The sequence below is a fragment of the Mytilus trossulus genome, chromosome 8 (genome assembly GCF_036588685.1).
Source record: "Mytilus trossulus isolate FHL-02 chromosome 8, PNRI_Mtr1.1.1.hap1, whole genome shotgun sequence".
Lineage (NCBI taxonomy): Eukaryota > Metazoa > Mollusca > Bivalvia > Mytilida > Mytilidae > Mytilus > Mytilus trossulus.
In genome coordinates this window covers 25,820,692-25,842,767 of record NC_086380.1, presented here as the reverse complement: position 1 = coordinate 25,842,767, position 22,076 = coordinate 25,820,692, and the positions used below count along the sequence as shown (strand labels likewise).

At 32.2% G+C, this 22,076-nt stretch overlaps 1 protein-coding gene across 13 annotated transcripts in view; it reads right to left on the bottom strand.

Annotated features, from left to right (window-relative positions):
• Nucleotides 1–4,799: 4,799 nt before the first annotated feature.
• The window catches only part of LOC134680749 (uncharacterized), a 61,601-nt gene continuing 44,324 nt past the window's right edge, over nucleotides 4,800–22,076 (bottom strand). For all 13 annotated transcript variants that reach the window (XM_063539958.1, XM_063539956.1, XM_063539957.1 and 10 more), the window contains 7 exons: nucleotides 20,184–20,470; nucleotides 8,708–8,846; nucleotides 8,036–8,122; nucleotides 7,572–7,668; nucleotides 7,137–7,255; nucleotides 6,496–6,659; nucleotides 4,800–5,752 (listed from right to left, as the gene is read on the bottom strand). In XM_063539958.1, the coding sequence (XP_063396028.1) occupies nucleotides 5,617–5,752; nucleotides 6,496–6,659; nucleotides 7,137–7,255; nucleotides 7,572–7,668; nucleotides 8,036–8,122; nucleotides 8,708–8,846; nucleotides 20,184–20,470 (1,029 nt within the window). In that variant the 3' untranslated portion in view covers nucleotides 4,800–5,616. The remainder of the gene's footprint in view (nucleotides 5,753–6,495; nucleotides 6,660–7,136; nucleotides 7,256–7,571; nucleotides 7,669–8,035; nucleotides 8,123–8,707; nucleotides 8,847–20,183; nucleotides 20,471–22,076) is intronic.

The following is a 22,076-nucleotide window of genomic DNA, read 5'->3' as shown; positions in this document are numbered from 1 at the left end:
TAGCTTCCATTGCGACAATGAGGCAGCTGCCGAACAAATGTTACTTGAAAAAAAAAGGAGCAATGACAAGAAAAAATGAAGTATTTAAAATTTCCATAGTAGTGTACTCGCCTCTACACATTTTGTCCTTATCATTAATCTGGAGTTATACATGCATTTATTTTTTCTCTTTCATAAATATTATCAGCATTGATACAAATTCCCTGTTGGTAAGAATGGACAATTTATACTTGGTTAGTATGCTTTGGTTCAAACGAGAGATCTATTATGTGAAGTGAAGCGACATGATGATGCATGATTTGTCTTTACCTTTATATAATTTTACAATTTTGTTAGTTTGGTGAACTTTCTTTTCAACACAAAGCCGATATTTCAAAAGAAAACAACTCTTCTCATTGACATGGTCTAATTTTAATATCGTGTAGCTTCTTGGCCACTTATATTGTTACTAAAGATGAAAAACTGATTTTCGCCGAATCAGTACAATGTGCAAGGATTAATATCATTACATAATGATATATAGTTAGATATACAGATTAGGGCAAGAAATTCAAATGTTGGATTATTTCAACAGATGACTAGATTTCTCGTTTAATAAAAGTATTTATTAATTACTACTGTATCTGTAGTCGTTATTTTGTTCACCTTTTGGTATGATCATTGTTACAATATAACGGTTTCGTGTGTCAGATTAAAAATAAAGTCCACTGGAAAACGACAGGAAAATTATCATTTTCTTGTCTCTCTTATGATTTCGAATGATTAAAAAAAACACGGATATGATATATATCATGTATATGATTATATCGAAATATATGATAAACAGATCAAGACATGGGGAATCCGTATCACAATTGTATCACCATTTGACAAATATCAACTCTTGGGACCTTTGCTGCTCGGGATTGCTATTATAAGTTATATGTTTCGCTACCGATCACTCCGGGTCCATAGAGGGTTAGTAAAAGATATATATTTTAATCATCCTCTATGGATCCGGAGATGGTCAGTAGCAAACCATATAACTCAGGCACTTTGACTTCCTTGTAGATTGTGTCTTACTGATCGTGTTGCCCCTTATAAACTTTCTATTCGTCTATTATACTGCTTTTTAAATTTCTTTGTATATATACCTCACTACTGTTTTTGTTCTTTGCTTTACTGAGACTCTTAAAATAACGAAAAATATTAACAACTGATATACGAAGTCAACTGACGATTTCCGGATCCACTTGTTATTCTTGTCTTATTTATCTTTAAACTTAACACGGAAGACGACGGACGCCAAGTGAGGGTTTCACATCACATCATTAGACCAGGTGATTTAACCGGAGGTGGGCTTAACAGGCACTGCAAAAAATGTGTACTAGTTCAGTAAAATGAACGTGACATCGAACTACAAAATGTATAAATAAACTAAAATTTAAAAATAAAATTCACACAAGACTAACAAAGGCCAGAGGCTACTGACATGGGACCAGTGCAAAAAAGCGACTGTGTTAAACTTGTTTTGTAAGATCTCAGCCTTCCCCCATACATCTAGCTAATGTAGAATAAATAAACAAACAGCAATACGCACATTTAAAATTCAGTTTAAAAGAAGTCAAGAGTCCGACATTTTTTTATACCGGTATATCTCAAGGAAGCAAAGCAGGTGCAATTTTACAAGATGAATTGTCTTAGTTTGGTAAATATCATATGTGGACTGATAAGATTAAGATGTGCGTGTATAAATAAAAATACACCTGAGAGATATTTAATACTTTTTAAAATAGCTGTTTTCATTATATATATAGTAATGATTGTTTATTTGGATGCTTGACATACAGTTGGAACATTTTAGCTTTATGAAGGGTCATAGAGTAAGGTGAATAATTCTTTATTTGTACTAAAACAACATCCAGAGTAATATCGTTATATGGGTATGCTGTAGATCTCAATGTATTAAAATATTCCCTTAAAATACATTGTTGTACATGTTACTATATTCACATGCAATATTCTGACCGCTCAAATTACTCTTTCCTTTAGAACTGAAAAGCTGCAATGCATTTGATACTCTATAGCTTGAGAAGCCAGAATTGTGCTTTGGATATAGAATTTTGATCATCTTGATCTTTTCTCCTCGATGCATAGATTTAAACTTATTCGAAAGAATTTATTTTGTACGATGATTGCTGAAAATATTCTAATTCTTAAAAAAACAGCCAGTTAATACACGGATGATGTTAGAATTGCTCACTCCCAACAACTGGACATTATCAAGCAGCAGACCACAATTCAAAGCATAATGGTCCGTCGTGATATAAGCAAAGAAAGTATTGATGAAAATGTAGTCTAGTACAATTGGTGTAGCAAAATTTCGAACGTTCAAAAAACTACAGGACCGAGTGGAGATGGTGCAATTATATATACAAAGGACTTTGGAGCCCTTTATAGCTTTTTTTTCGGTGTGAGCCAAGGCTCCGTGTTGAAGGCCGTACATAGACCTATACTGGTTTACTTTTATAAATTGTTATTTGGATGGAGAGTTTTCTCATTGGCACTCACACAACACATCTTCCTATATCTAGTATAAATGTTAATGGTGTTAGAATTTTTAATATCTGAGAGACTGAAAAACACCAGTACAACATTGAGACAGTTGAAGTGCAAATTGCATTATGGGTCTCCTAGCTGAGACTAAATGTGGCGCCAAAATAATATGTTGATGTGATTTAAGACATTTAAGAATACAAAAAGACCTCAGATCTAAAGATTTGGAATAGTATATCCTATGGAACCCAGGACATACAAATGTACAGAATAATGATGAGTCGGATTTACTGGCAACGCAGCAGTTGAAGAAGCAATAAAAATGTCACAAATAACACTAGATCTAGAAGAGATATTTGAAAAGAACCTTACGTAGAAAATATTCCAATCTTCGACTTTCACAAAAGAAATCATTCAATTGGTATCTTCCCAGAGTTAAAAACACAAAATACCACCCTAAACCTCTATCAGCACGGTAACAGGCAGAAACAACGAATTGTGCGGATGTGAAAGCCCTGAATCACACAACACTATATCATGCAGTGCTCAAACTATATAGATAAACTATACGTTATGTACCACCAGAAATAAAGGAACTAGGGTTACGCAATATCAACACATGTACCCCACTTAAAAGACTAGATCATGAAAGTACAGTCGAGTTTAGACAGAATGAGGAAGATTCACATAGTGTCTACATTTTTTGTAAGATGCATCAATTGAAAAATTGTGCTATAAGGCCACAAGATTGAACACTAATGGAAACAAGAGGCTGTCACAACGACAGCAAACCGGATTAATTAGCATTTATTTGTGTCCTGGCAATATCACAAGAACCATAATTACTGATGATTGGTGAAAGTGAAAATTGTCAATATCAAATTTGACCTCTATTTTGTCATCAGTATCAACATATTAAAATTTGAAAAGCTTAGATTGAATGGTTCGTGAGTAAATGCAACAACGTGAATGGAAACACCATTTTACGATCTTTCAAGAACCATAACTCCTGAACGGTAAAAGTCAAAATCGTTATTATTGAACTTGACTTCTTTTTTGTCATCAGTAACAACATATTAAAATTTGAAAAGCTTTGGTTGAATGGTTCATGAGAAAATGCATGGACACGACTGGAAACACGATTTTTCAATGTTTCAAGAACCATAACTCCTGAACAGTAAAAGTCAAAATCGTCATTATTGAACTTGACCTCAATTTTGTGACCAGTAACAACAAATTAAAATTTGGGAAGCTTTGGTAGAACAGTTCATGCGTAAATGCACGGACACGACTGGAAACGCCATTTTTCAATCTTTGAAGAACCATAACTCCTGAACGGTAAAAGTCAAAATCGTCATTATTGAACTTGACTTCTTTTTTGTCATCAGTAACAACATATTAAAATTTGAGAAGCTTTGATTGAATGGTTCATGAGAAAATGCACGGACATGACTGGAAACACCATTTTTCAATCTTCCAAGAACCATAACTCCTGAACGGTAAAAGTCAAAATCGTCATTATTGAACTTGACCTCTGTTTTGTCACCAGTAACAACATATTAAAATTTGGGAACCTTTGGTAGAACAGTTCATGTGTAAATGCACGGACACGACTGGAAACGCCATTTTTCAATCTTTCAAGAACCATAACTCCTGAACGGTAAAAGTCAAAATCGCCATTATTGAACTTAACCTTCATTTAGTTGTCAGTAACAACATATTAAAATTTTAAAAGCTTTGGTTGAATGGTTCATCAGTTAATGCACGGACAACATTTGATTGCCGCCCGCCCGCCCGACCGACCGCCCGCCCGCCCGCCCAGCCGCCCGCCCGCCGAGCATCCCCAAATCAATAACCGACATTTTTGTCACAAAAATCCGGTTAAAAATCAGAAGTGGCTGCATGGCGGATGTAAAAATTAAGTTACTCGCCACAACTTAAACTTATTAAGCTGCATGCTAAAAATTAAATTTTTTCCGTTTTCATCAATGGTAGGGAAACCCTGGTATGTTTTTACCAAATGTCTAGTGGACAAACAGACGGATTTTGACCGGTTATTAATCCTGCTTTCACCTTCGGCGACGCAGGTAAAAAGGCTAAGAGTTTCCGGTGGTATACTCAGTTTTATTTATTGCAAGTTTGATAATTATCAGTACATTTGGTTTTGTTTTGCGGCGATAAGAGTTTGTAGTCAAACACATATTAAAAGTAGAACATGCTGAAAAAAAAATGGAAACCGATTAAGATAGACCAACACATCATAATTAAATTCATAGATGAAAACAATGAATTTGCTTCCATCCAATTTTAATAGAGACAAAAGTACAATAACAATTTGAAATAACATAAAAAATTTATAAGCACATCTGCATTAAATTCAACATGGAATCTACCGTTGTATATCTTCATTCATTTCTTTATATATCATCAGATAAGTCAATCAATTTTCACATATTGAACTAATATAATTCTAGATATAAGTAATATTTAAAAGTTTTCATTTAATGCATTTCAATTCGATAAAGCTGTTTCAATAGACTTTTTTAATCCTGTCAACCACTTTTGTATAAAACGAAAAATCTTAGAAATAGACAGAATTTAAAAGAACAAAGCTGTGCATTTCATATGGCAACAGATTGATTTTTATCAGTATGGTTATCAAGTCTCATTTATATTAAAAAAATGAAAATAAAATCCTTAAAAATATAACTTTTGGAATAAATATCATGTAAGCTGTAGTGGTCAGGACATTTCTTATTTAAGTGTTTCATGACTGTGTCCAAACAACATCACATCATATAAGCATAACATCTTGAAAAAAGAAGACATACAGTATCACAGAATGGACAAACATAGTCTAATCTGGGAATCACATTGCAAATATCAGTTTATTTGAACAAGTATAAATATGTAAATTGCTGCTCCTAGTTTAAAACTTTTATCCTAAATAATCACGCCAGACCATATTCACTAGATTGTCTAGAGAGTTTTAATATTGACCCCATACAACTTCTAATTCCTTTTCAGCAGATTCGACCATTTGAGTAGTATCTGACTAAACATACAATAAGTTTTAACAATTCAGCACAATGTTTTGAGTAGTTTTTGAATATCAGGTCTAACATTGACACCATGAAACTTCCATTCTAATGCACTAAAATCTGCTACCTCTATTAGTTCTTTCTGATAATCTTTGTGGTCTTCTGTTTCTTTTGTTCTAAAAAAAAATAGATAGAATGTATGAAATAAAGGCAACAGTAATATACCGCTGTTCAAAACTCGTAAATCTATGGACAAAAAACAAAATTGGGGTAACAAACTAAAAGCCATGTAAGATATATATTCTATTTTTTTTCAGTGTAGTACCAATATAGAGGCAAAAACAACAACGACAGACTGTCTATAAATTGCAAGAAAAATCAACAAAAAATTACCCTTTCGGAGCACCTGAGATCACCACCCGTTTTTTTTGTTGTGTTTGTGTTGATCCATCTTAAGTTATCTATGTTGTGTTTCGTAGATTTCTTTTTCTTTTGTTGTTTTCGTTTTTGCTTTGACTTTGTTAATTCGTTTTTGACGAAGTTGTCAGGATTGAATATTTATTTGTTTTATCTTCTGCCTCGTTTGAAACTAGATCATCATAATGAAATCAAGAGAAGTTAGTCTAAAATAATCCGTTTGAATCATAAAAGAAAGACAAACAAGAATGCCAGTACACGGATGCAGTGAAATTCTCTAATTTGACATTAAAATTAGAAATATCATATCATAAGGAACATAAATACTAAGTTTCAGGTTGATTGGACATTTTGTGAATATGTTAAGTGTCAAAAACAATAGATATGTGATTAATAACATAACATTGCTCCTTTTCGATTTATCCAAATAACATCGACCTTAATCTTCTAGTTTTAAGGTGTTTGTTCACATCCTATTTTCCTCATTACATAGAATACTTACACATATTGTGGATAAAGCAATCTTTCTGCTAAAGCTGACATTTTTGCAAATAAGTCTGAGTTTATATCTTCACCTTCCTTTATTTCTAAGAGTTCACAAATATATTGATAATGTTCATGATTTAATGTATCAACTAGCACATTCTTCAAGGCTTTTTCCAATTCCTAAAATTAAGGAAAGAAAATTAAAAAAATTATGTAAAGTTACATTGTTTATAATGATATTTGTTTGTCTCTTACAAATTGTAAATAAACACAAATACAAGCCTAAATAATGATATTGAGTTAATATACAATTTGTTCAACATGTGAATAATATCATTAGATTATCTTTTTTTTTTACAGATAGATTTTGTAATTATATTGCCTATCAACAATTCACAATTTTCAAAAAGTACACTTATAGTTGTTTTTTTGTTTGTTTTTTTAAACCAGACGCAAATAGTTTATACATTGTTTCAACGAAATGCAAATGATACTCTGATTAATACACTGTGATGAAAATCTCTAGAATAATTTTTTTCATAATAAATACTGTTATACAATCATTCTTTTCGTTCTAATATGGTGTAATATTTGCCGCTGGACATTATACATTATTTTGTTGTCATCATTATCATGATCATAAAAGTTTCAACATACCTTATAATGCATTGGTTTAGTTACAGCACCAACAGTTTGTCTATACACATTATCATACAGGTGCTGGCGTCTTTTTGTAATTTTACAATACTTTACAATATATTGCTTTGGAGTCATTGCTTAAAATAGAAAATAAAAAATTATTAACATGTAAAACGTTCTTATTCAAAAGTTACTTTCAAAAATTGTTTCTGACCTGGTTACATCGATCATTGTAAATCAGGAAAGTTTTCTGACATACATAAACATGTTGGGGCCTTTAATAGCTAACTTTGTGATATTAGTTTTGATCACTGTTGAAGGTGGTACAGTGACATAATATATTTGTCAACTTCTACGTTTTTCTTTATGGAGAGTAGTCTCAATGACAATCATACCACATCTTCTTATTTTAATACAATGTATTAATTCAATTCTAATTTATGCTTGACTTACTTTCCAGCTCTTTCATATCCATGGGTAATGTGAACCTACTGGACTGTTGGGACAGGGCTAATCTCCCTGTTATCTTCACCGGTTTGTTTGTATGTTTCTGAAAATTAGAGTTATCTTGTGAAATACATATTTTCATTAGAAAGTTCAACGGAATCGTCCTTTTAAGTTCTATTCCAACAATAGTAACGCAAAATAAGGAGATGTATATTTTTATTTGGAAGTAATCATTAAATTTAAAAGATTGTTATTTGATTCGAAGATACAGTTATAACATTATATACATTTATTACAAACTCTTCCAAGTCAGTGTATGTTTTCAATATCGAGAATGATGTATCATTGTAAAATTGAAATATTTTTTAAGACTTGACTTGGTAATTTCACCTTTAATATGTGTTTCAAGCAAATAACTTGTTTTCTGATAGGTGAAACATGCATAAATTGAACAAAAATAATGTACCAACCTTCGGGGATTCTTCTGGACTAGTCATATCTGATACCATAAGTTCAAACTTCTTTAGATGGTCTGTCAATGCGTCATTAAACAAACTCTGAAATGAAATATAAGTTGCAAATTTTATAAAAAAGCAAACGAAACATCTTTTCACAGTTTTATAAACAACAGAAAGAAATGTGATGTCATCAATATACAAGAGAAAAAACTCTTACTTCACAGCATTTAAAGTATTGCCGCCCCAAAGGCGAGCTTCAGTTGGAGATCCATAAACAATAATATATATATAAATATGTTCAGAGAAATGAACGCCAACTAAACATACAAATGAACATCCCAAAAATACAAGAATACCGACGTTCACGGCTGCAGAGCAATATACACAAATTATAACGCATATTTGGCAAATAATCCTAATATTAAACATATAAACTATCCGACAATGGCAATGCAAAAAACAAGTAATATGGAAAATCAACTATTTTTAATTTCTATTTCATTATATATCACAAAGAATCATCTATCAATTATTTGTATTCGTCAATGCAAATGTCTTCGTCCGATTTGTACACGCCACTTTTTCCATTTTGTATGCCCTGTCAAATCAACTGAATGAGTGTTTTTTTTTACAGAATTGAACAGTATAATAATATAGATCAGTTAGAATAAAACTATATCTTACATCATCTTCTACTTTAGGTTTTTCAGTTTTTGGTATCGCAAACTTTTCCGGTTTGTTTTTCTCTTTCTTTTGTTTTGACGCTGGTTCTTTAAATTCAGGCAAGGATGGTTCTGGCAGATTAACTATAATTGGTTCTTTTCTGGAAAAAGAAAAAAGAAAATCTTTAGTATACAGTTTCTAAGAAACTTGTTCATGCTGGAGGCCCCGAGGGCAGAGTATTTTAAGTAGTGCCATTGCTGCATCACAAGACTTTCAACACTGCATGGGATTGTGAGCTGTAACTAGCGCGTTACAGGTGCGATCGTTTTGTCATTTCTGATGCAATATGTTGTCCCTTTTATATACAAGTATGAAGAAAAGACACACTTCATTCAAATACATATAAATGTGACGTGTTTTGTAAATACTGCAGCTATTGCAGTCATGTGCCCCAGACTTGGAAGATAACAGGATTAAAATTCCTACGACAGAATTGCGTTTCGTCCACAACAAACATAAAACAAATGATTAAAATTTATAAAATTATTCAACTCTAAGACTTATATTTCTAAATCTAATTTTAGCACAACATACATTACATGTATTAATTTAATTTACTTTCACGAAGATGCATTTTTATAGTCCTTTTTGACGGTTAAAATATAGATCTATTTTTCATATTTCCATTATTTACAAAATTTTCTTTTAAAAGTAGCAAGATCAAAACATAAAATAACGAATTCTTTAAAATACGTGTTTATTTTAACAATTCATTTGTCAAAAGTTAATATATTAGTTCAATAAGGACATAAACTTTACTTTAATGTATTGTCCGGAGTATTGACAAAGCTTATGTCAATAGTCAAGTTTAACTCTCAAAAATTTCATTGACCCTGTTCAAATTGAATATATCCAATATTTTCTCTATTGCTGTCTCAATTGGTATAAAAGTTGAGTGCATTTAAATGTTACCTACGGAGCTTAACAATTTTCGAATCTTAAAAACATAAAATCAATCGGATGAAAAAGTTAAATTAAAATTTAATGTGAATTCCTCACAGCTAGCTTGTATGTCTTACGTATGTCCATTTTTTATAAGTTTAAAATAGATTTACATCTAAAGTAGGACTTACGTAAAAGTCTTGATTTTTTTTTCTCAATATGTGGATCATATACAGTAATTGTCAGGGAACGACTATCATTTTTCCCTCTTTTGGTAGGGGACATGATATTTTTTGGTGGATTGACATTACTCTGTATATGTATCTGTAGCTACACATGCTTATAGTATTTTGCGGAATGTTCAATTTCGTCCTGTCTTATGCAAGGTTATTTTTTTTCAGCTGTCAGTTTTAACCAAGCCATGATACTCATTTATGTATGATGATAATTGCCTTAATTTTCAAGTAATATTTGTCGCTGAACGTTTAGCAGCCATCAATTAGTCGCATACTGTCCTTGGATTTTTCTTTTACAAAAATAAACTTAGTACATTTACAATATCCCAGCTACACAAAAAAAATCACAAGGAGCCCCAAATAGCACTTTTACATAGTCTAATTCTCAAAAATCTAATATCAAACGAGTTTAAACAGTTTCACATAACAGAGATGCTTGGTACATGCAAAGTTATAAATAAAAGTAACATGTTTCTAGAATATTACAATGTCTACAATGAATAGAACAACACTGTGCCAATCAAATAAAGACGTCTATACACTATTTGCAAGCTTTACTTTGTCAACAGATATGCCCAGTTATTACGGACAAATCCAGATTGAAAGGGGGAGCGTAATGCCATAAAAATGATAAAAAATCTGCCGATACATTTTTGGAAGGGTGTATGTCAAAAATGATGATTTCTAATATAAAAAAGGGGGGACACACTCTAAGCTCATCTGAATCGGCAACCGATTGTTTTGTAAGGTTGTTTAATACTGGTGGACCTCTTTTTTGAAATGTAAGCAGGGTTACATATTTCTAAACTAAATATGCGTTTCAAAAGAAAACAAATGTAAATCTAAAAAGTTTAAATTGCAATAAATAAATTAATAATTACTAGCCTCTTCTGTAGATATAAATCCCTCTTAATAATAATGATGCTTTATAAGTATTTGCATTTTAAATATCCGTAATGGTGTAAGTGAAAACTATGAATTGAAAAGTGCATCACATATTTCAATTGCTTGTATAATATGTCAATTCATTGAATTCGTGCCAGTTATCATTTATGAATTTTAATAAAGCGATATTCTTTATTTGCATTTATGATCAAGTGAGATAATTCACACAGGTAAAATCATTTTGAAATCAATAAATCAATTGATAAGAATAATATGTAAATATTGTAAGAAACGTCATATTTTGTCACTTTTCTGTTGTTCATATGGTTCATCCAACTCGAACGGAGTTTACATTGCTTAGTCGTTAGTGTTTTATCGCACTGTTTTCATAAATGTTCATGTTCTTTTAGACGGTTAGTTATTTAAGCAAGTACTTAACTTTGTTGATAAGTCTTCAAACTATAATGTAGATGCGTCCCCTACTACCCCCTTTTCCGAAACCAAACCAATTGATAACATTGACAATGATATACATTTCTATTTATATCTTTCAAAACTTGCAGCATCAGTATCTTTTTTTTTTATTATCATACTCTACCATTTCACAATAGGGCATTTCAAATTAGAAATTAAAAGAAGTTAAAATTGTTCGTATGGAAAGGATCTAAAGGTCATATACCAGAATATGTTTATTATTCTCATTGGCACTCACACCACATCTTCCTATATCTAATTATTAGTAAACAGTTGATACATTGTATATTAGATATTTTTTTTCACTTGAATAGTCTTATTATTTGAAAAATAAACCACTTGAAAAAATAAATAAAAAACATAAGAACCTACCATAAATCCGGGAACATTTGAAAATGTCTCAGTTTGATAGATATTTTCTTTCTTATCTTAATTTACATAGCTTTGGAATAATCCTCCCCTGACATGACATTTCCATTTTATAACATGTACAAAGTTCTGTCACCGTTTGAAATAACAAGATCAATATTGAATGTGCGACGTTCTACAATGTTAATATTTGATTTTGTACTCCATGATCAAAGATTCAAAGAAGAAAAGTGAGGGTTATTTTACAAAAAAATGATACTAAGTTTTATCATATATTTAGTACAAAATACAGCTATTTTGTATATCTAATAAAGGTTCTTTTTTCCAGTCTGTATCACCTACCCTGTATCGCATACCCCGTATCGCATGGCTAAACCCGTATCGCATACCCCGTATCGCATGGTAAAACCCGTATCGCATACCTTTTTTTTTTTTTTTTTTTTTAACTAAAGTCAGTTTTTTAGGGGTTTTTTTTGCTTAAGAATTTTTTTTCAAAAAATAGGTAATTTTCTGGAATGACGTCATTGTTTGGTATGTAACGTCACGTACATCAAGTTTTCATATTGTATGTGACGTCACGAACATCAAGTTTTTACAACATATTTTTTGGCACACTCAATGCAACTATTAAAAATACAAAACACTTAATATATACAATAATAAACAAAATATTTTCAAAACAACAGATTGTAAGGTAACCTAGGTGCTTTGTATAAATAATTGAGCAGTTATTTTAAAGCTTTGAAACAAGACAAAAGCAGAACTGAAGGTAACCCAGTGCTATGGATCAGAAAACAGTTCATATACTATAATACTCTTCTGTTGAAATATATGATAAAGCGTATAATACATGGCAAAATCCGTATCACATGCCGTATCACCCTCGACCAATATCATCCCTCGGGCCTAAAGGCCCTCGGGCTGATATTGATGTCTCGGGATGATACGACATATGATACGGATTTTGCCATGTATTATTCTCTATATATTCCTTCAAAAAAAATGTCAGTTCGTTATCTCCATTTTTTAAATTACATTTCAGAAGTAATAGAAAAAATATCCGTTTTATTTTTTTTCAATCCAAGTTGATAAATCTTTAAAAATAGAAATAACTATTATTTAATAATAGTTACGTTCAAAGTTATGTATATAGATTAAGCGGTACGTTACTTTCATGAGCACTCTACAAGGTATACGTTCTTCTCGAATAACAAGTAAACGAAAACTAGAACTCCTACATGTACATGTATCATTTCTTACCATCTACAGAATGCGAAAATGTAAACAATCACTTTTGTATCACTATGTAATTTGCACTTTAAAAAATATTTCCCGTTTCTCTTTTTAGTCTCATATCACAAATTATTTTCTAGTATTGCAAAATTGAGTACAATAATCCGAAGATAATCAAAAATCGGACTTGTTTAAGAAACTTGTCTTGGTATAACCAGTGACTGTACATAACAACGTTTTATCTGTCTGTATCTAAGAATCAACAATTAAAAATTCTATTTGATAGAAATCTAATCAGCTAATATTGACTCTATTAATCCACCATGAACATGCGCCGTATATTACAATCAGGAGGAAATGGACAAAATGATAGTTTTCACTTACCTAATCGAGTTAATCAATTAAACAGACGGTTTGAAATAAAATTGTTTTATTCGTTTTAATTGACATTTTGAATTAAATTTCACAATATATGCTGTTAATTAAGAATAAAAGAACAAAAACATCAATTAAATAACTAATGAAGAATGAATCTGCAAAATAAATATTAGCTCAAAACAATACTTTGACACGACTTATTTTGATGGAATTATTGTTCCATTTACAGTTTTATTGCTTTTAACAATTACTGCATTAATAAATAACCATGTCCTAAGGGTGTTGCACTTTGTATAGTCCTTTTTATCAGAATATTGCATATTTCCTTTAAACATTTCTTGAATGATTTGTAGTCTCCCTTGGTAGATTTTAGTAAAAGAACAACTACATGTTTAATGACGAAAAACTCTGCAAAAAGTACAATTATTACAATTGTACGTCAAGAAATATTTTGGTGGAACTACGTACTGTTCCAAGTGATAGTTATTTCAACGACAACAGCTACATCAAAAGTAGCATGGTCATAAAGGTGTTATATTTTGTAAAAGAGTTTCTTTGCGTCAGAATATTGCATGTTGTCTTATGAATATTTCTTCGCATGGTTATTCAAACGATTTCTTGCGCAGATTTGTTTGTGATTGAAATTCGTCTCCCTTGATAAGTATGATTTGTCAGTCTCAATAGGTAAGGATGACATGTCAGTCCCCAAAGGTAAGTATGACATGTCAGTCTCCTTAGGTAAGTATGACTTGTCAGACTCTCAAAAGAGGTATGGCATTTCAATCTCTCTTAATAAGTAGGACATGTCATCCTCAATAGGTAAGTATAACATATCAGTCTCCATAGGTAAGTATGACATGTCAGTCTCCATAGGTAAGTATGACATGTCAGTCTCTTAAAAGAGGTATAACATTTCAGTCTCTCTTAATAAGTAGGACAAGTCATCATCAATAGGTAAGTATGACAAATCAGTCTCCATAGGTAAGTATGACATGTCGGTCTTCATAGGTAAGTATGACATGTCAGTCTCTCAAAAGAGGTATGGCATTTCAGTCACTCTTAATAAGTAGGACATGCCACCTTCAATAGGTATGTATGTATGACATATCGGTCTCCATAGGTAAGTATGACATGTCAGTCTCCATAGGTAAGTATGACATGTCAGTCTCCATAGGTAAGTATGACATGTTAATATCAATAGGTAAATATGTTATGTCACTCTCCATAGGTAAGTATGACATGTCAGTCTTCCTTGATAAGTATGACAAGTTAATATCAATAGGTAAGTATGACATGTCACTCTACATAGGTCAGTATGACATGTCAGTCTCCCAAAAGAGGCATGACATTTCAATCTCTCTTAATAATTAGGACATGTCTATAACCCTGAATAAGTAGGACATGTCGTCATTGGTAAGTATAATATATCACTCTCCTTTGATTAAGTATGACATTATAGTCTCCATAGGTAAGTATGACATGTCAGCCTCCCTTGATAAGTACGATTTGTCGGTAAATATGGCATGTCAGTCTCCATAGGTAAGTATGACATGTCAGTCTTCATAGGTAAATATGACATGTCAGTCTCCATAGTTTATTATGACATATCAGTCTACATAGGTATGTATGGCATGTCAGTTTATCATGATAAGAATGACATGTTAGTCTTCTTTGATAAGTATGAGATGTCAGTCTCACTTGGAAAGTATGACATATAAGTCTAACTTTGAAAGTATTACAAGTCAGTCTACCTTTATGTCAGTTTACCATGATAAGTATGACATGTAAGTCAACCGAGATGAGAATGACACGTCAATCTACCTTGATAAGTATAGCATTTCATTCTCCATAGGTAAGTATGACATGTCAGTGTCCCTTGATAAGTATGACATGTCAGTATACATTGATAAGAATGACATGTCAGTATACATTTAAAAGTATGAAATGTCATTCTACCTTGATAAATATGTCATGTCGGTATCCCCTGATAAGTATGACAAGTCAGTTTCCATAGGTAAGAATGACATGTCAGTCTACTTTGATAAGTATTAAATGTCAGTCTTCCTTGATAAGTATGATATGTCAGTCTACCTTTATCAGTATGACATGTCAGTCTCCCTTGATAAGTATGATATATCAGTCTTCCTTTGATAAGTATGACATGTCAGTCTACCTTGACAAGTATAGCATGTCAGTCTCCATAGGTAAGTATGACAAGTCAGTCTTTCTCGGTAAGTATGACATGTCATTCTCCCTTTGATAAGTATACCATGTCATTCTGCCTTGACAAGTATGACATGTCAGTCTCCTTTGATAAGTATGACATGTCAGTCTCCATAGGTAAGTATGACATGTTAATATCAATAGGTAAGTATGACATGTCACTCTCCATAGGTAAGTATGACATGTCAGTCTTCCTTGATAAGTATGACACATCAGTCTCCATAGGTTAGTATGCCATGTTAATATCAATAGGTAAGTATGACATGTCACTCTCCATAGGTAAGTATGACATGTCAGTCAACATTGATAAGTATGACATGTCAGTCTCCCAAAAGAGGCATGACATTTCAGTATCTCTTTATAATAAGGACATGTCTATAACCCTGAATAAGTAGGACATGTCGTCATTGGTAAGTATAATATAATAACTCTCCTTTGATAAGTATGACATTATAGTCTCCCTATGTAAGTATGACATATCAGTCTCTCTTGATAAGTACGATTTGTCGGTAAATATGACATGTCAGTCTCCATAGGTTATTATGACATGTCAGTCTCCATAGATAAGTATGGCATGTCAGTTAATCATGATAAGTAAGACATGTTAGTCTTCTTTGATAAGTATGAGATGTCAGTCTCACTTGGAAAGTATGACATATAAGTCTCACTTTGAAAGTATTACAAGTCAGTCTACCTTTATGTCAGTTTACCATGATAAGTAGAGCATTTCATTTCCAAAGGTAAGTATGACATGTCAGTCTACCTTGATAAGAATGACATATCAGTCTACCTTGATAAATATGACATGTCATTATCTTTAGGTAAGTATAACATGGCATTATACTTTGACAAGTATGACATGTCAGTATCCCTTGCGAAGCTAAGTATAAAATGCCAGCCTCAATTTAAAATTATGACATGTCAGTGTCCCTTGATGAGTAGGACATGTCAGTTTCCCTAGATAGGTATGACATATCAATTTCCATTGTTAAGTATGACATGTCAGTCTCCCTTGATAAGTAGGACATGTCAGTGGCACTTAATAAGTATGACTTATCAGTATACTTTTTTAAGTAAGACACATAAGTTTTCCTGGATAAGAATGACACGTCAGTCTCCCTTGACAATTATGACATGTCAGTCTCCCTTGATAATTATTATCAATAACCTTGGATAAGTATGACAAGACGAGCTCCCTTGATAAGTACGACATGTCAGACTCCCTGGATATGTATGTCATTCTCCATTGATAAGTATGAATTTTTAGACTAGTGTCCCTTGATCAGTATGATATATCAGTCTCCATTAATAAGTATGACATATCAACATCCCTCGGATAGTATGACATGTCAGTATACTTTGGTAAGTATGACATGTCAGTCTCCATTAATAAATATGACATTTCAGTCTTCTTTAGACATATGAATTTCTTGGGGAAAGTATGACATGTCAGTCTTCTTTAGACATGAATTTCTTGGGGAAAGTATGACATGTCAGTTTCTTGGGGAAAGTATGACATGTCAGTTTCTTTGGGTAAATATTACATGTCAGCCTCTATTTGAAAGTATGCAATATCAGTCTTTCTTGGTAAGTATGACATACCAGTCTCCCCGGGTAAGTATGATATGTTAGTTTTCCTTAATAAGTATGACATGCCAGTCTCCATAGGTAAATATCCCTTGGAAAGTAAAACATATCAGTCTGCATTTGTAATTATGACATGTTAGTGAAACTATACAGGTGTTTTTATCCTAAATCCAACTCATTTATCTGAACGACTTTAACAATATTAATATGACAAGTAAATATTGATGACCTTAATACCATCACTGAGACACGGTACTATACTTCAACGAACTTCACAAGTATTTAAATGGCAAAAATTATAAATGTTGCTTGCATTTTATATACAGTATAATTTTAAATTATGTGTATCTAATGGATCGTTCCCTACTTGGAACAGTTTTCGGATTACTAATATGTATATTTCATCTCAATTTGAACACATTAAACATTTGCCTCGTACAAACGGATGTGTTTATTATTCAAATGTCAAAAAAGATATAAAGTCTCTGTATAGTTTCTTCTCTATTAGTTAAAGTACACAGGGACTATTGACCCGCGATATTTCACGCGATTCTCAAGGGAGATTAACGTAAATTTCACCTCAAGTGAGCTCATATCTAAAACTCACATGGACTCGATTCGCGTGCGGTTCACGTGTATTGCACGTGCATGCGTAAAAAAAACAAAAAAATCTTAATCACGTTTTTTTGGAAAAGAAAGTTGTTCAAATAACATTTAAAAATTCACAATTTAATAAAAATCTTGAAAAACTCTAAAAGTGTTAGTAAAGTTCATGTGAAAATCACATTAGCAAAGTATACCTTGATTTAACGTTCAAACTGCTTATAGCAGACTATTCTGATAGTCTGATAGTCATGTCTGATAGACATGTAATGTATGGGCTTTGCAAATGTCAGATATTTACGTCGGGGTCAATTTATAATCTTCCTATCTCTACTGAGAAATAAAGATCGAACACTGGCGATAATAATACTCATTTTTTAGAGAATGGATACTGCCGAACTTTTTGATTAATTTTTTTGTATTACATAAACAAACGACAACTACTGTACATCCTTCAAATGAAATTGCAGCTGCTATTACAGAACTCGTTGCTTGTAAACTATTATAATCAAACAAACAAATAAACAAATGTTTGCATGTTGGTTATTATCTAGTCAGTAAGCAAGATGCATGTTTGGTGTATAACAGATTATAAAAGTTTTATAAACAAGTGCCTCGTCGTTGGTTAGCTAAAAAAAATAGCAACCACAGCCATTTACAACCTACAGAAAAAAGATCTGTTTCAAGAAAGAAAAAAAAAATAACACACGCACACACTGACTAATAGCTACTTTTATCTATCTACTAACAAACCTTCAATTGCGGTATGTCAAATTCGTCTGTTAGATTTAATTTAATTTTCCTATATAATCGACTACCGTTGCAACTTCATCATCAAAATGATAATCCCAAATAAAAATACTTACCAAAACTTATTTTAACTATTGAAATAAAAGTTTTTATTAGCTTTATTGGAATGAAGCCAATAAAATATTTCACTCAGTAGTAAAGAAATTTTATTTAAATGATATAACTGCACTGTTTTCCTTTTAAGTTCAATCTTGTCTTTTTAATTTTTCTTAAGAGGTATTGAACCGTACTTTTTAAATTCAATTTCTTTATTGTCAATTTAACAATTTTTAAAAGGTGCAAATTTGTATTTCATTTATTCTACATTGCGTGAATGTTTTAATTGAGTAAGTACAAGTGGTAACTAGGTGATTATGTAGCTAAGTAAATATATCTATTTACGGTAGCCTCTTTTTCACAAATCGTTATTGACACCTAAAGTCGTAAAAGAGAAATCCGTGTCTTCTTTCGAAAACATTTAACACGCAGTGTGTTTGATGTCACTTTACACTTAATTGCCAGCACATAAAACAAAACAAACAAGTGGCGTACAATGAATCGCATTGTTTATATAACCTTTGTATAGTTTCACTATTTATTGATGTCTACAGGTTTTATTAAGCGCTTTTATACAACTGATTTACAATATTGGAATTTTCAGTATTTAAGAAACGTTGAAGTATTTGGTAGACTTTTCATGCTATAGAAAGCTATTGTAAACATTACTAATTCTTGTTTACACATAACCACAAAATACTTTTAAGTCTATGTAATTTAACATTTGTTTTAATGTCTATTTCTTTTTGTGGTTCTTATTTATATTGTAACACATATTTATGAATTTCAGAACTTAAGAATTATATGTACATGACAGTAATTTCCTCTTATCACAATGAAAAGCTTAGCAAACAAGAACTGAGCCTAACAACGTTAATTTTCTTTTGTAGAAATTGATTGTTATTTGCTGAACGTCCAGTGGCAAACATACATTGCACCATGCGTCTTTAGAATGTGAACCGATATGATAGTTTGTTTACAACCACTGTGAAAACAAGATACTAGTAGTTTATGTTAGAGAAGGGCAAACATTTCGGCGGGCTTTTGTCAGTCCAGACCCTCACGATGACATATGAAGGAGAAAAAAACCCAGAAAAAAGATATAGTACTGAGTGCTATTGTTTGTTGTTCCTAACTTTGAAAGGTGCTGAAATATACCAGGCTTATAATGGAGTACACTAGGTGCACGATTCGTCTGTAAACGAATCACAGCATTGGTGACCCAAAAATTTAAGACCAAATCAATTAGCGAGTTGTATACATGTCCCAAAAACATCCATATATTGTTACGCTTATTATAACTGGCAAAGGCATGTTATGCATGAGAATATACAAAAACCATTTATTCGACAATTTATGAACATTTGATATACCAAAATGAAAACAAAATCAACATTTCATGTCAAAACCATAATATGAACTGCTTGGATTTCTACCATAAGTTATGACCATGCATTCCGTGGTTGTAAAATGATCTAAAACATACTGCAAAACATACTGCATTTCTCCTAGATATACACAATCTGCAGTTTATGAATGTTTTTTTTTATAGTTTCTGAGAAAAGAGACTTGCCCATGCAAGTTCCTTCTATGTATCCTTAGTATAGGAAGGTATCTCGTTTAATGCTTGGTTCAATTAACAAACTCCTTGACATAAGTATTTAGAATCAAATCAGGGAATAAAAAAGTAAGCCAAAATAAAAACAATCAAGTTCACTTACTTTTCTTCAACAGGTGGCGGCGGTGGCGGCGTTGGTTCTCTCGGTGGTGGCGGTACTTCAACTGGTTTTTCCATATCTTCTTTTTTCTTTTTGTTGAAAGGTTTCTTTTCTAATGTTTTCTTAGTTACGGGTTTCTTAGTTTTAGGAGGAGAAGGTGGTTTCACTGGTTCTTTTGAGAACGAAACATCCGGAGAGGGAGGGGGTTGTGTGGGTGATTCTGTAGCTCTGTTGTGGTCGTCGTCAGTATTTCTATATGTAGTGTCATTGGGTATGGTGAGTGTATGTATCTGCAAGAAAAACAGTCGGGGAATCATTATAACAATTGTAAAACAAAACTGTTTATACAGAGATACATAACTTATGTGTGACATTATCAAAAACCGTTAACCATGATTGACGCTAACGATAGAAGCAGCGTACCCTAGTCTCGCTCCTGCAACTTTCACAACTGGCAGGCGCTTATACAGGTGCGTGGATTTATGAACTGGAAATGTACAATTAAATGTAGTACTATCAAAGTCCGGATGGACTGATAGTAGCATTTATATTGCATTGACGATCGCGCGAGAAACAGGTTCAAGTTTATGTATGTGGGGGGGGGGGGGTCTGAATGGAAGCTTTATTTATTCAGTATGCATTCCATTTTATGCTATTTTTTCTATTCTTTTGTCCATTATTATCTTATTCATTTATTTAAGCGCCCCATTATTCTCTTATTTTTTAGCACCCGGAGATGTTTTTTCTGCTGGCTCTAAACAAAAAGGTGTACTTGACACTATCTGGTATCAATTGCAATGCAAATACTAAATCTTAAGTTATATACTGATCCGAATGGACTCGACACTTTCTCCTACAGCGATTTGCTGGTAGAACATACTTTCTGCAGGGGTTCGACAATAAATCATTATATCTAATAAAACAGAATGTGTCCCCAGTACACGGATGCCCCACTTATAGTATCATTTTTCTATGTTCAGTGGACCGTGAAATTGGGGTCAGAACTCTAATTTGACATTGAAATTAGAATGATCATATCATAAGAAACATATATACTAAGTGTCAGGTTGATTCGACTTCAACTTCATCAAAAACTACCTCGACCAAAATCTTCAACTTGAAACTGGACAGACGAATGAACAAACGGACGAACAGACAAACGGACGAACAGACAAACGACGAACAGACCTGAAAACATAATGCCCCTCTCCTATCATAGGTGGGGCTTAAAAACACTTGTTTACATATAACTACAGTTCAACTTGAACGTCTACTTAGACTCCAGTTTTCTTTCTTTATCATCTATCGATAAAATACATCGCCCTAGTTCATTAAATATCAGATGGATCTTAATTCGATTTCTAATTTAAGCATCATCATAAATAATTAAACGACTGCGCTAAACAAAGGTAAAAACTTAACATGATACATTTAATTGAAACAATGTAAAATTAATCAGAAAATTATCGACTTACTAGTGAATTTACATAATATCTCCTTTTCCATGTCAGAACTCAAATAATCTATCACTGGGTGTTGAATAAAAACGTTTTACATGCAAATTCCTAGTCTGAATAGGATGAGATGTTAAAATATTGATGAAAAAATACAGCACCATTGGTGATGATGAAAAGCCTTTTAGGAATACTGTTTAGCGCCGTCGGAATCAATTAGAAAACGTTTATCGTTTGTCAATAGAAGTTTGTCGGTAATCAATATTTTTGTAATTATCTGACGTTTGTTTAGCTTTGTCCCATGTATTACCAGGATGTGCGTATGTTTTCAAGTTTAGCAGGTTAATACCGTACTTTATAGATTTAATAAACAATATTGGTAATTTACGGTGTTACGGCTACATTGTACATAAGTGTATGAACATAGATTTTTTTAAAGATA